Below are 13,212 nucleotides of genomic sequence, written 5' to 3' on the forward strand. Positions count from 1 at the left end.
TTTAGTGAATCTAATGAGATACATTTATGCCACCTAACATAATTTATCAAGATTAGGACCACAATTGTAAACAAAACGTGGGAATCCAAAGACTCTAAATGTTAGAGAACGAAGAAGTTCATGAGAAAATAAAATAGATAAGAAATTTTGTTATTTTAACCCAAAATCAATGAGGAGCCTCTGAGTGAATTAAATTTGTTTTAGTTGTTTTAATGAGATGTTTATTCTTTCTCTCAATAAACTCAATTTACTGATGTATAAGCACATGGAGTTTGATGAAGAGTGTCATGAGAACCCATAAATTTTTTAAAGAATGAGAAAGATTCTCACGAGCATTGTCGTTGCACAAAGTTTGAATAAACACTTTAAATGAATTTTTAATTTCATTGTAAGATTATTGAAAGATAAAAAACAACTCAAAACAATCTCTCATCAATAAAAGTGTCAAAGTACTATAATCCTAAACTTGATTTAACACAAATTGGTCTCAAAATGTCATAATGAACTAATAACCTCCATGGATGAAGGAGGAGATCCAAGAAGAAGAGGGAGAACTTCCCATCACATTTTGATTAAGGTGACCTACATAACCTTGAGGTAAAGTCTAATATTTGGAGCTCAAATATTATTATTGTTATCTAATTTGTCATTCGATAAATGCACATTAACATAATTGATATAAATGGACTAATTAAATGTAAGAATAATAAAATTATGCATAAATAATTGTAAAGAGAAAGTAATATTAAGAGAGATAATAAACCTTAAAAAAGGTGAAAAATTCAAACAAATATCAATCATGATGAAAGTTAGAGATTTGAAAAGAAAATGAAAAGTCAAGTCGAATGATGATGATTGTCGCCAAAGAGAATACCATACATACACCACACGTAAGAGGGAGAGACAACAACAACAAAGGCTGGGATGACGTGTCAAGGTGCATTGGAGCTTCAATTGCTTGACTTTTATAGTGCGATGGTCTCTTAGACAAGACAAACAAATCTATAATATTACTGGTCCAAATAACAAGAACAATAATAGTGATAATGACTATGCAATGAAAATATCAAATTGAACGATGATAACACAATTGTAATGAAAAAACAAGATGAAAAGACAAAAAAACAAACAAAAAAACTATAAATAATATTGTAAATAAAAAATTCAAAAAAAATTAACATTTTTCAACAATAAATTCATATTTAACAATAATAATTAAACATGACTCAAATAATATATTAAAATAAACCAAATCTCTAATTTTAATGAATTATATATAATTTATTTTATTTTAATACATATTAGAGTTACGTTATTGTTAGAGTGAATATATTGTTCAAAGATGTTCATATATATATATAAATTTTCAAATGAATCTCACAAATATATATTTTTAATAGATAAAATATTATGATTAAAAATTATCTTTATTTGTTGTTGTTTATTTATATAAAGAAACACCCGTAAAAACTGAAATAAAGTCGGAATTCTATGGATGACGTAAAAACGCCTCATTATTTTATTTTGGTTGTGCAAGACAAGCTATGTAAAATATCTTTTATTTTTTTCTCTACTACCTCACCCAGGGATCACACTAGCCACCACTATAAATTATAAATAATCTCACAGCCCCTCTTACACACCTAACATCTCTAGGGTTTGTGCCAATGGCGGACGAAACTCACTATTCATCTCCCAACGACTCTGCGCCCCTCAAACGCAAGTATGAAGACCAATCCTCTGACAGACCCACCGGCTTCTCGGCAGGCCCTGCCACGGGCATCGAGCTCGCCAAGCAGCGTGCTCAAGAAGTCGCTGCCCGCCTCCTCAGCGTTGCTCCTCCTCCCCCGCTTGACGCCAAGCGTCCCAAATCAGATAACGGTGCTCCTACCTCCGGCTTCGATTCTTACGGTAACTAACTATCCCTCTCTGCTCCACACTTCTTCTAGTTTAGGTTAGGGTTTATAAACTCTGATTTCAATGAACATAGATGCGAAGCCTCAGTACTCTGCCGTTCCTCCAGTCTCCTACAGTCACCAAGGAACGAGCAAGAAGATTGACATCCCTAACGGCCGTGTTGGTGTGATTATTGGCAAAAGTGGAGAAACCATTAAATATCTTCAGTTGCAGTCTGGTGCCAAAATTCAAGTTACTCGCGACATGGACGCAGACCCTAATTCTGCTACCAGGACAGTTGAGCTTATGGGCACACCCGAGGCAATTGCCTCTGCAGAGAAACTCATTAATGAAGTTCTTGCTGAGGTTAAAAACATTTTATACTTCTCATTTTCTTTTTCTGTCAATCACAAATGGATTATATTTGGTTTATCATAGATTTTGATGTTGCGATAATCTTACCAAGGAGAAGTGTTTCCTGATGAACTTCTCAAATGTTTAATTATTACAATATATATGGTGATAACCTCTTTTATACCAGGCTGAATCTGGAGGCTCTGGCATTGTTGCTCGAAGACTGACAGGACAAGCTGGGTCAGATGAATTTGTTATGAGAATTCCAAATAATAAGGTGTGAAAGGCAGATTTGTTGAAGTGTATGCTTTGTACAATGTCATGAGTGATTCCCTTGTTCAGGTATGGGGTTCTTCTTCTGTCTGTTTGGGTTAATATGTTTATTGTGGACATCTTCAGGTTGGCCTTATTATTGGCAAAGGTGGAGAAACCATAAAGAATATGCAAGCTTCTACTGGTGCACGGATTCAGGTTTTTACTTATAATTGATATGCAAAACACTGTTCTCTTATTTGTGTATTAGACATAGGTGATTTTCCGTTATGGTGTTCTTACTGAAGCCTTGAGATTGTTACTAATTTGATAAGAGATTGTGATAACTGCCAACTCTCATAACTTGGAAATTTCTATGGGAGTTCCTTGTGACTAATGTTCATATGCTTGTTTCAGGTCATACCTCTGCATCTTCCTCCAGGTGACACATCAACTGAAAGAACATTAAAGATTGATGGGACACCGGAGCAAATTGAGTCTGCAAAGGAGTTGGTTAATCAAATCATTAGCGGCGAGGTATGTTAATGGTGCTTCTTTTTGCCACATTTGGCTTAGGCATATCTACCTGGTTATGCCAAGTCTAGTTCAGTGTTTAGAATTGTTGGTTTTCTACTTGGTTTTGTACTATGTATGTTGCACAATCTAGACTGTTTTGATCAAACTAGGTTAATTTATGTGAAAGCTTTATGTGATTGTTGTGTGAATACTGTGTGCTTGTCATTGCCTGTTGGATCTTTTTTTTTCCTATGATATTGAAATATAAAATTAGATCTGATTGATCCCTGTTGCTTGATACATGTTTTCTGTACTTTCTCCGATTTGTTTCTTTACAGGTAAAAAGTTCGTTTGGTAAATCATTTGATGGTTTTTACTTTAGTTTGCATAAATGATTTTTATTCTGTTCATATTAATTAATTTATGGTTCTTATTAATGATATATCATAGCACTATGACCATTATTACTTAACAGTGTATATTATTGATGTTTTGATCTGGAATGAAGAAGCTTAGCTTTATGATAATTATTAGTTAACTTGATGCGTATTCTGGATGCATTGGTATCTCTCCCAAAGCAGCTTAGCTGATAGTGTCTGTTTATGGAAGTAGTGATTTCTTCAGAGCCTAATGTGCCTTTGGCAAGTGGTTTCTATTATATGATACTTAAATATTGATACGACCTCTGTTGCCCATTGTATTGTTCCAAAAGAAAATTAGTACATAATTTCATATTGTGCAAGTGTTTCAAGACTTTTACAAAGTAATTCACTAAGGTAGAAAAGAAACTAAGTCACTAGTGGCTGTTATGATGTTCTTGCTTGTAATATCCAACTCTCTTCAGTGTAGTCTCGTCAGCTCGCCTTTTGGAAATATGTTTAGTGAGACGTTCACTGCTATAGCCGTCATTTATTAGCTGTTATGTGGTGTGAACAACTGTATAGTATCTTGTTTGATTAACAGTCTTGACATACTAGCAATATGTGCCTTTCTTTATGTTTAGTCTCGGATTAGGTGATGGTCATTAACTTTCAGGGTCTTTCTAATTATGACTTGTAAGCTGCGTACTTATGTTTGTGCATGAGTATTGTGCTCTGTAAAATTAGCTAATACGTCTTATCCATTATCTCTTTTATCCATCCAAAAACCAATGACTTTGGTAGCAATATTTGAGAATTAGACTCAGTTTTCTTGACTAAGATACCATACTTTTACAAAGACCGTATTTTAACTGTGGTGTAGTTTTGCACCTGGCCCAGTGCTTTGGCGAGTTTCCTCTTTCGTTTTTATTGGTTTAAATTACTGGGGCTGCGAAGGCTACTGTTATTATGAAATATTTTGGTCCAGATGGATACTCATTGAGATTATAGTCTCTCGACATTGGAATATGCTTATTAATTGTGTATCCTATGACTGATGTTGTTATTGGGACTGTTGTAGGGTTAGTGTCTATTGGACCATTGGTGACACCAACATGAATCCATTTGTTGGTGTTCCCTCAACATGCCCTGGTATGGTTCTAAATCTCAGTTTTGATATTTATTATCAAGGGCAGTAAGTCTCCTACTATATTTTTTGACTATGGTGTCATTATTAGATTGAATATTGAATTGTATTGAAATAGTTTTCAACTACCAAGTGGTTTTCAGTTCATTTCTCAAAAGAACCTTTATGTACTTGGAATAGTATTTTATCCTCGTATGTTATACTGGACTTACATTTGGCATAGGTAATCTGAGACGTGCCCATTGTGCTGCACTTTAATTATTTTCTCTATTCTATAATTTTTGTCCAGTTTTAAGTAGTAGTTTTCTTAACTAACCAGTTATCTACAAGATTTCTGTCTTTGTCTGTTGTACATTTTGTGCTACTTCTATTCTGCTTCATCATTCCATTATTTTTCTTTTTCTTATTAGTTGTTCACTTAAATAATATTTAATTTGAACTTTGAATTCGTGATCCTGAGGTTGAATTATTAGATTGGGTTGTACAGAGGTTGAGAGAATGTACATCGGAGCACAAAAAAATTGTCTCGACAGTCTGTATATTTCTATTTAGAGTTGAGCCGTCATCTTAATACATTGTTAAATATCTGTAGTCCAGTCAGACTTGTTCAATTAATATGAATACTAGTATTATATTGTATATTGAATAGCGTAACAATTGGAGTAAGATCTTGCATATTTTGAGATACTATATGACGGATTGCCTTTTCAAGGCAATAAATATTGAATATGCTTGTTTGCTTCTATGGTCTGTGCTTTCTCTTGTACCCATCCAATTCGAATAGGGAAAGGGTGTGCTTCTGCTGGAGTAACTCAGTTTTATCACGAACCAGTACGGTATGTAGGTATTCATATCCCTTTCTGATCATGTATGCAACCTGTTAATGCTAGATAACATACCCTTTATATCGTATTCATTATATGTTGATTTCTGCATTTGTAAGTTTAACCTGTGTACGTGTGCATATGTTGCTTTCTGTACTTGTCTGATGTAGAAACTTGGTTGAGTTCACTCCCTTTATTTTTGTTTTCTATTTGTCTGCACAGAATCGACTTAGAAATCCTTCAATGTCTGGTGGGTATCCTCAGCAAGGCTACCAATCTCGACCACCCTCTAACTGGGGTCCCCCTGCACCAATGCAGCAACCTGGTTATGGCTATGTGCAACCTGGAGCATATTCTGGTCCATCACCTCAATATAACATGCCTCAGCCACCATATTCAGGCTATCCTCCCCAACAACCAGGTGGATATTCCACCAATTGGGACCAGTCTTCTGCACCACCTCACCAACAGTCTACTCATGCTGGCGGCTATGATTACTATAGTCAACAACCTCAGCAACCACAAAATCCTGGAGGTCCTGCACCTCCAGCTGATGGCTCTGCATACAATTATAGTCAACCACCTTCATCTGCTTATAGCCAACCGGGACAGGGTTATGCTCAGGACAGCTATAATGCATATAATGCACAATCTCATTCGGGGTATGGACAACCACCAACATATGATCAGCAACAAGGCTATGGCTCCGCTACTGGCTATGGTAGTGGGAATAACCAAGCACAAGAGGGCCACACTGCAAGCTATGCGTCGCAGGGAGATTCAGGCCAAGCTCCATCTACCCAACCGACCACCATTGCACAACAAGCTTATCCTACCAGCCAACAGCCCAGCTCAAACACTGCCAACTACCCACCTCAGGGAACTCCTCAGTCAGGTTATGGGGTTCCCCCAACATCCCAAGCTGCTTATGGAAGTCAACCACAGCCAGGTTATGGACCTGGTTATGGAGCCCCTCAATCTCAGAAACCAAGTGGCAATCCTCCTGTTTACGGACAGTCGCAGTCACCCAGTGCGGTAGGAGGCTATGGTCAGTCAGCATATCCTGCTCAGCCTCCACCTTCCGGTTATACTCAACCCCAAGCAGAAACTGGTGCTCAGAGAGCACCTCCATCGAGCTATGTTGCAGGGCAACCAGGTTATGGTTCATATGGTGCACCTCAGGGAGGCCAGCCTGCTTATGGTCAGGCGCCGCCTCCATACAGTAACAGTTCTTATGGTGCTGGTTATACTCAGGCTCCGACCTATACTGCCGATGGTAATGGCAGTGGGAATACTCAGCCTCCCCAAACAACCGCTGCCAAAACTTCGCCCCAGACTTAATATTTTTCCCCCCTCCCTCTTTCATGGACTTCTTTTTAGTCGTGTTTTGTAGTTGTTTATTCTACTCACCTATGTAGCATTGCAATGTTTAGATGTAAGGGTTCGTGTACTGAAATTTCCTACATGTTGAATATTTTTGTATGGTTAAATTGGATCTCATGGTGATGGCAGCATTTGAAGAAATGGGGAGCTTAATTTAAGTTGCCAAACCATGTGTTGATTTTCATTTAATTCTTAGTGAGTTCAACTGACTTCGTAGAATTTACGGTATTAAATATTTTTTTGGACGAGTTATTTGCAACTTTTGAACTGTTTAATTGTGCAAGTGTTTTTCTTTTTGAATTATTGTGGTCATAAATTGTTTTCTAATAATTATTGAGAATGACTATGTCTGTGTCATAATGAATGTGTGAAAGTCTTTCACTCTGTCTTTCATTTCCATTTCTTTTTTTTCTCCTTCGTTTTTATTTCCTTTTTTTTTTCATTTATTTCACTCGAAGTGTGCTCGATAATTAAACAGTTTATCACCATGTTAAAATGTAAAGAAGTTTCAAATAATATACACAAAGATACAACTTTTTCGGGGTTTAATAATTCATTGCTCTTGAAATGATCCCTGGTAAATTATTCTTTGAATATTTCTTTAAGAGGGCGAGTTCCCATATGAGAAAATTTGCTTCTTCATTGCTGTAGAGTTGGAATGAGAGATACTGAAGCAAAAGGAGACGGGAGTACTTTTACTCTCAGGTACTGTGACGAGTAACATACTACTAGCCGTTTACAATTTAAATCAACAAGAATACAAGCCAACATTTAAATATGAAATCTCTAAGTTCAAAGGGTTCAAACTCAAAACAAACCTCACAAGCGAGAGTGTGCTTATTACTAATTCCTCTTTATTTCAACTCATTCGATTTCGATAAGGATCCCCAGCATCCTCAATGTAATTGACAGGTATACCATGGGCACTGAAAAATATCACTGCCTGCCTAATATATAGATAGAAAGAACTAGATACATCTCATGGTCTTCATTTTATGGAAGAAGTCATGTTGAAAGCAGTCAATAAAATAATAATCTACCTCTTCCGCTCAGCGATTGACTTAATATAACCTCGTTGATACCAGAAGTTTATAACGGAAACAGGAACCATACACAAATACTCATCTTGTCTGAATTAAATCATATCAGTAAACAAAGCCGTAACGAACTCATAGTTTCTTTACTTTTTAAAAATAATAATAATAATTACTACGTAAAATACAGTAAATGGTTTATAATTTGTTGTTTGGATGAAATAATGTATTTTTTCAATTTTAAATATAATGTTAATGATTATAGTTGAGGATAAAAGTATTTTAAATTAAATATGTATTATTTATGAGTTATAAGCAGTAAACGTAAAAAAATTAGGAATAGAAGAAGCAGTTGAAAATGAGATGAAAATTTGAAATTGGGATTATATAAGAGGGATAATGGGAGGGGTGAGAAGAAATCAGGAATAGAAGAAGATCAGGAATCAGAGAGAGATAGAGAGAACGAGAGATGGAGGGAATTGAAGGAGATGGCCGTGGAAGGGGTGAGAGAAGCAGCAACAGATACAGTCTGAAACCCTCGCGAGTTGCGAACGAAGATATTCTGATTTGCCTGGACGTAGATCCTCAGTGCCTCGTCGAGATGAAAGGGGCCACCGGACCCAACGGCAGACCCCTCACCCGATTGGACTCCGTCAAGCAAGCCATCATTCTCTTCGTCAATGCCAAGCTCACCATCAACCCCCAACACCGTTTCGCCTTCGCAACTCTCTCCAACACCATCTCCTGGGTTTCTTTCCACCATAACCTATTTTTCCCCTTCAATTTAATCAATCATTTGCTTTTTAGGGTTTTTAATTTTAATTCTGATTACAGGTGCGGAAAGACTTCACCTCTGACATCGACTCAACAATCGCTGCAATGCGTGGCATTTCAGCTTCTTCTTCCGCCGGCCCACCCGATCTCACCGTTTTGTTCGGATTGGCCGCTCATGAAGCCAAGAAATCCCGTGTGCAGGGTCGCATCTTTAGAGTTGTAAGTGTTTTTCATGGCTACGATTAACATCACACAATCACACAATCACGCAATCGTATTTATGATTGTGAATCCTAACATGCAATCTTCTACGTGCCACTCCATTGTAGATTCTGTTGTACTGCAGATCATCAGAGCGACCACAGTATCAGTGGCCGGTGAACCAGAAGGTGTTCACATTGGATGTGATGTACCTTCATGATAAGCCTGGTCCTGATAATTGCCCCCAGGAGGTTTATGATACACTAGTGGAGGCACTTGAACATGTTAGTGAATATGAGGGGTTTATCTTGGAGAGTGGACAGAGTTTGGCACGTGTTCTATTCCGTCACATCCTCACACTCCTGTCCCATCCTCAACAGCGTTGTATCCAGGAGTATCTTGACATTCCAAAGTCAATTGCAAAGAAGGTTCCTCAGGTGGAGCCTATGGCCACCGAAGATACCGCTCCGATAGCCACCCAATAAAACAATGTAATTGCATACTTACTTCCCTAATCTCTTTTCAGTTGTTTTTTTCATGTGAATGTTGATGTGATGTTAATGATGTATAAGTTATGTTCAATAATTTATAACCTGATACGGGAGAGGAGGGTTTCAGGAGTTTGTTCCATGTATCAGGTTTAGATCCTTTTGTCTTGTTTAGTTTAGTTTAACTTATCCTGTTCACTTTTCAAAGGTTATTCTTACGGTTGAAAATCTGTATGCATTGTCAATTGCTCAGTTCACAGGTGCTATGCTGACATTCAAAAGATTATTCTCCATGGGAAATGTAATTTTCTTTTTCATTTCAATTTCAGGAATCGGAAAGTGGATTGCCTTGCACGCAGTCAACCTCTCAAGGGCAATGGAATATGATCACATAACAAAGTGGGAGTCTTTTGTTTCTGTGATTGTTACTAGCATGAACAATTTCTGATTTTGGATTCAATTCCCCAACCCACTTTCTTGTTCTCAAATGTATCACAAGTGTACTATAGTTTAGGCATGGTAATATGTAGACAAGTGTTTTCTATTTCATTTGGCAACACCGTTATAAAATGCCACATGCATACAAGATTCACAGGGTAATAATGCCATGCAAAAGAATGTCTAAACGGTAGTAGTATTTATAAAATCACAACAACATAAAATTACTATGCGTTTATTATTAAAAAAATTGAATTAAGTGATAAAAAACCATTATCAATTTGAAAAGATAAAAAACCATTATGGAAATAATTTTTTCCATCTTGTTGATTATTTAGGTAATTTTAAATTTATCCATTCTACTAATTTTTTCTAATAAATGGCAACGGGTTAATTCTTTAACCTATACTGTGTAGTACACATACATCTTCCTCCGTCTTTAGTAAAATTTCTTTATTTCTTTTTGATCCATAAATACCTAATTCATTCTTCAGTTGTTTTTTAAAATTCTTGAAATTGATTAATACCCTTAATTTAATTGATAATAGTTTGAAAGTGGCTACTAAATCAAATATTGTTTTTTAAATATGTAAGTATTTTTTATTTATTATGACAACCACATTTATACCCAACCTTTCACATCTTTTTTTTGGCACTCTTGAGGCTGGCAGACCCTAAACAGAACATAAATAAAAGATTGCAAGATTTATAAAACTCGTGACTCCGTGAATATAAAGAAAAAATTATCTGCCGGCAACAATACTAATCATTATTCACATAGAATTTTAATAATAAGATTTAATAATGAAGTTTAATATACTTTATTATTAAACATATATTCGTTTTTTTAACACGTTGTACCAAAAGTACTCAAGTTTTTAAATTTTTTATATAGAATAAAATTGGATGGACAAAAATGAACTTAAACTTAAAAATGAAATAACCCTCTGCATTTGTAAGTTCATGGTAATCACACTTAAGTCTTCCATATTTTGTGATTCTAATGTGTCATTAAATATTTTATTTACAAAATTGTATTAGACAGGATTGATAATTAATTACTGCTCTGAAAATGTATCAGCTAAATGCTTTGTCTAACTAAAACTAGCACACGAAATTATTTTTTTGAGTACATTATTTATTAGCCATTTTACGAAAATTAATCAAAAAAATTAGATAAAAGACACTGAACATTTCTCTCACTTTTTGAAATTCATCCATTTATCACTTCACCCATTTTAACCCACAATTGAAGAGAGCTACATCATACGTATATAATTTAGGTTGTTTTTTAGAAAGGAATCATTTGAGAGAGATGGAATAGATGAATTAGAAAGTGAAATTTGTAGTGTTTTTATTTTTAAATATTCAGAAGTTAAAGTTGAGTGAATTTGAAAATAAAATTTATAAAAGATTTGGCTAATGTAATAAAATAAATTATTTTAATAAATAATATTTTTTAAAAAGTATTAATTGAAATAAAAAAGATATCAAACTGATTCTCACATTCTTAAAATCAATTCCAACCACCACAACACAAGTTTCTCTTCATTTTTTTCAAACAGTGGAATCGATTTTGACAAATCTAGTTTTCTGCTAACTTACATGAATGTTATTCCTACTATGTCCAAAAACAATATTCATGTTAAAAGCACTTGTTATAACATGAATCTCCCAATTACATTCTTTCAATAGCCTCTTAGTATTTGAAAAGAACAGAAATCGTTTTTCAAATCATCGCGTATTATTCTCATTAATTAGTAATTCCATGCAAAAGAAGAGAACCTTACTCTTAACAGACAAACTGAGACCTTTTTTAACAACAAAATGAGAAAATGGGATTTGGTATGGCTACAAAGTGCAGCATTTTCAATTTAAAATAAGAACAACCTTAAACTTCTTTTGTCACTGTGATGATGCAATGAATATTTCCATGCAAAAGAAGAGAACCTTACTCTTAACAGACAAACTGAGACCTTTTTTAACAACAAAATGAGAAAATGGGATTTGGTATGGCTACAAAGTGCAGCATTTTCAATTTAAAATAAGAACAACCTTAAACTTCTTTTGTCACTGTGATGATGCAATGAATATTTCATTGCAGTATAGCCGACTGCATGCACTTGTGTAATCTTCTTGTTCCACCATAAAAAAAAAATCTACTGAGGGTGAAACCACTGAAGCAAGGGATATAAAATTTGAAAAAGGTAACTATAGATAGATTGTAAGGAATACAACCTAATTTTTTATCAGTAAGTTTGTCTGTTTCTACCTTAGCTTTGGTGTAGATAAAACATTAGAACTGCATATAAAGTCTAAGACTCTTCACACATATGTATATGCGGCTATCCAAACCACCTATGAGATGTAATATATTATGTAGCAAAAGATACACAAACACAATTACATAATGATATGGATTCTGAAAAACATTTGGGGAGTGAAATCATACTCTTGCTATGAAAAGAAAAGAAAACAAATAAAGGGAAACTTCCTGAGTTTACAAAAACCTCAAAAAAAATTGTATGCTTGTATTCAACTATGCAATATGCTGAGCTTCGCAGTAAAAGAAATATAAAAAAAATTTGGACCATTTCTCGATTTGTGCGTGTCATCCTTGCGCAGGGGCCATGCTAATCTTCTCTGTATCGTTCCAATTTTATCGGATGTCCCCGAGGGGACGAGCTTTATGGGCGGAATTTCATTTATAAACATTGAAACTTTAATATTTTTTAACGATGTGGGACTTAAATGGAATGAGACCACTTACCTTTAAAGAAATGAAGAAGAAACAAAAGGCGCAGTCTGAAGAAAAAGAATCTTGAAGCAATGTTGAGGATCCTTTGGAAGCAAAGTAGAAGATCTCTCTGAATGCAAACGCAGTGAGTTGAGTCCAGAAATGATCGATGAAAGAAGATCAAAGTATTTCAATTCGTAGCCATGATGACTCTGCTCTACACACTGCACACCCTACACTACTCATGTCAAATAGTACTTTCAGCATTAATGCTCGAAATTTTTCTGAAATTTGTGTTGAGTTGTTCGTTCGACATCTATCACACTTAATTAAATATATTTTATTTATTGAGAAAATAAAGATGAGATTGGTGAAGAATGAACAGTTGTATTGTTTGAATTATTTTTAAATGAATTTAAAATAAAAGTTCGTTTATTATATAATAAGTACAGATACGATTATATTAAAAATATTTTAATGGATAAAATTAAATAATTATTATTTTATTTTTAAAGATAAATCTGATATAAATTTTATTATTATTATTATTGGCTTAAAATTTAATGAAATAGGATAAATAAAATGGGTTAAATATGTTTTTGGTCCCTTAACTTTCAGTGAAATTCGGAATTAGTCCCTCTTCAAAACTTTGGACTAATTTAGTCCCCAAACTTTAGAAGTGTGTGAATTTAGTCATTTTAATCAAATTTTGTTAACTTTATTTGATGTTTCAAACACATTTCCCAGTTAACACTAAAGCAAAAATGTGTCAAAAAGTGTAAACAACTCAGATGCTATCATGAAACACA

General features: G+C 34.7%; 2 protein-coding genes and 1 non-coding gene across 3 annotated transcripts; 2 read left to right on the plus strand and 1 right to left on the minus strand.

Annotated features, from left to right (window-relative positions):
- The first annotated feature begins 1,615 nt into the window (after nucleotides 1-1,615).
- LOC108331301 (uncharacterized) lies at nucleotides 1,616-6,920 on the plus strand. The gene is made up of 6 exons (XM_017565952.2): nucleotides 1,616-1,911; nucleotides 1,991-2,262; nucleotides 2,438-2,527; nucleotides 2,650-2,721; nucleotides 2,920-3,039; nucleotides 5,571-6,920. The coding sequence occupies exons 1-6, from the start codon at nucleotides 1,668-1,670 to the stop codon at nucleotides 6,687-6,689; spliced, it is 1,917 nt and encodes a 638-aa protein (XP_017421441.1). The 5' UTR covers nucleotides 1,616-1,667; the 3' UTR covers nucleotides 6,690-6,920.
- Nucleotides 6,921-8,164: 1,244 nt separating this feature from the next.
- On the plus strand, nucleotides 8,165-9,814 carry LOC108330835 (uncharacterized). Its single transcript, XM_017565408.2, has 4 exons — nucleotides 8,165-8,513; nucleotides 8,600-8,758; nucleotides 8,869-9,231; nucleotides 9,558-9,814. Exons 1-3 carry the CDS (start codon nucleotides 8,235-8,237, stop codon nucleotides 9,223-9,225), a joined length of 795 nt encoding a protein of 264 aa, XP_017420897.1. The 5' UTR covers nucleotides 8,165-8,234; the 3' UTR covers nucleotides 9,226-9,231; nucleotides 9,558-9,814.
- A 2,431-nt stretch (nucleotides 9,815-12,245) lies between these two features.
- On the minus strand, nucleotides 12,246-12,348 carry LOC128196397 (U6 spliceosomal RNA). The gene has a single exon (XR_008248680.1). It is a non-coding gene; the product is annotated as a U6 spliceosomal RNA (small nuclear RNA).
- Between the last annotated feature and the right edge of the window lie 864 nt (nucleotides 12,349-13,212).

This window comes from Vigna angularis, chromosome 4 (assembly GCF_016808095.1).
Source record: "Vigna angularis cultivar LongXiaoDou No.4 chromosome 4, ASM1680809v1, whole genome shotgun sequence".
NCBI lineage: Eukaryota > Viridiplantae > Streptophyta > Magnoliopsida > Fabales > Fabaceae > Vigna > Vigna angularis.

Coding starts and splice junctions, on each gene's coding strand:
- LOC108331301 (XM_017565952.2), top strand. CDS start 1,668: ATGGCGGACGAAACTCACTATTCATCTCCCAACGACTCTGCGCCCCTC. Junction 2,263..2,437: donor TTAATGAAGTTCTTGCTGAG/GTTAAAAACATT, acceptor CTTTTATACCAG/GCTGAATCTGGAGGCTCTGG. Junction 2,528..2,649: donor TGAGAATTCCAAATAATAAG/GTGTGAAAGGCA, acceptor GGACATCTTCAG/GTTGGCCTTATTATTGGCAA.
- LOC108330835 (XM_017565408.2), top strand. CDS start 8,235: ATGGAGGGAATTGAAGGAGATGGCCGTGGAAGGGGTGAGAGAAGCAGC. Junction 8,514..8,599: donor TCTCCAACACCATCTCCTGG/GTTTCTTTCCAC, acceptor TTCTGATTACAG/GTGCGGAAAGACTTCACCTC. Junction 8,759..8,868: donor AGGGTCGCATCTTTAGAGTT/GTAAGTGTTTTT, acceptor ACTCCATTGTAG/ATTCTGTTGTACTGCAGATC.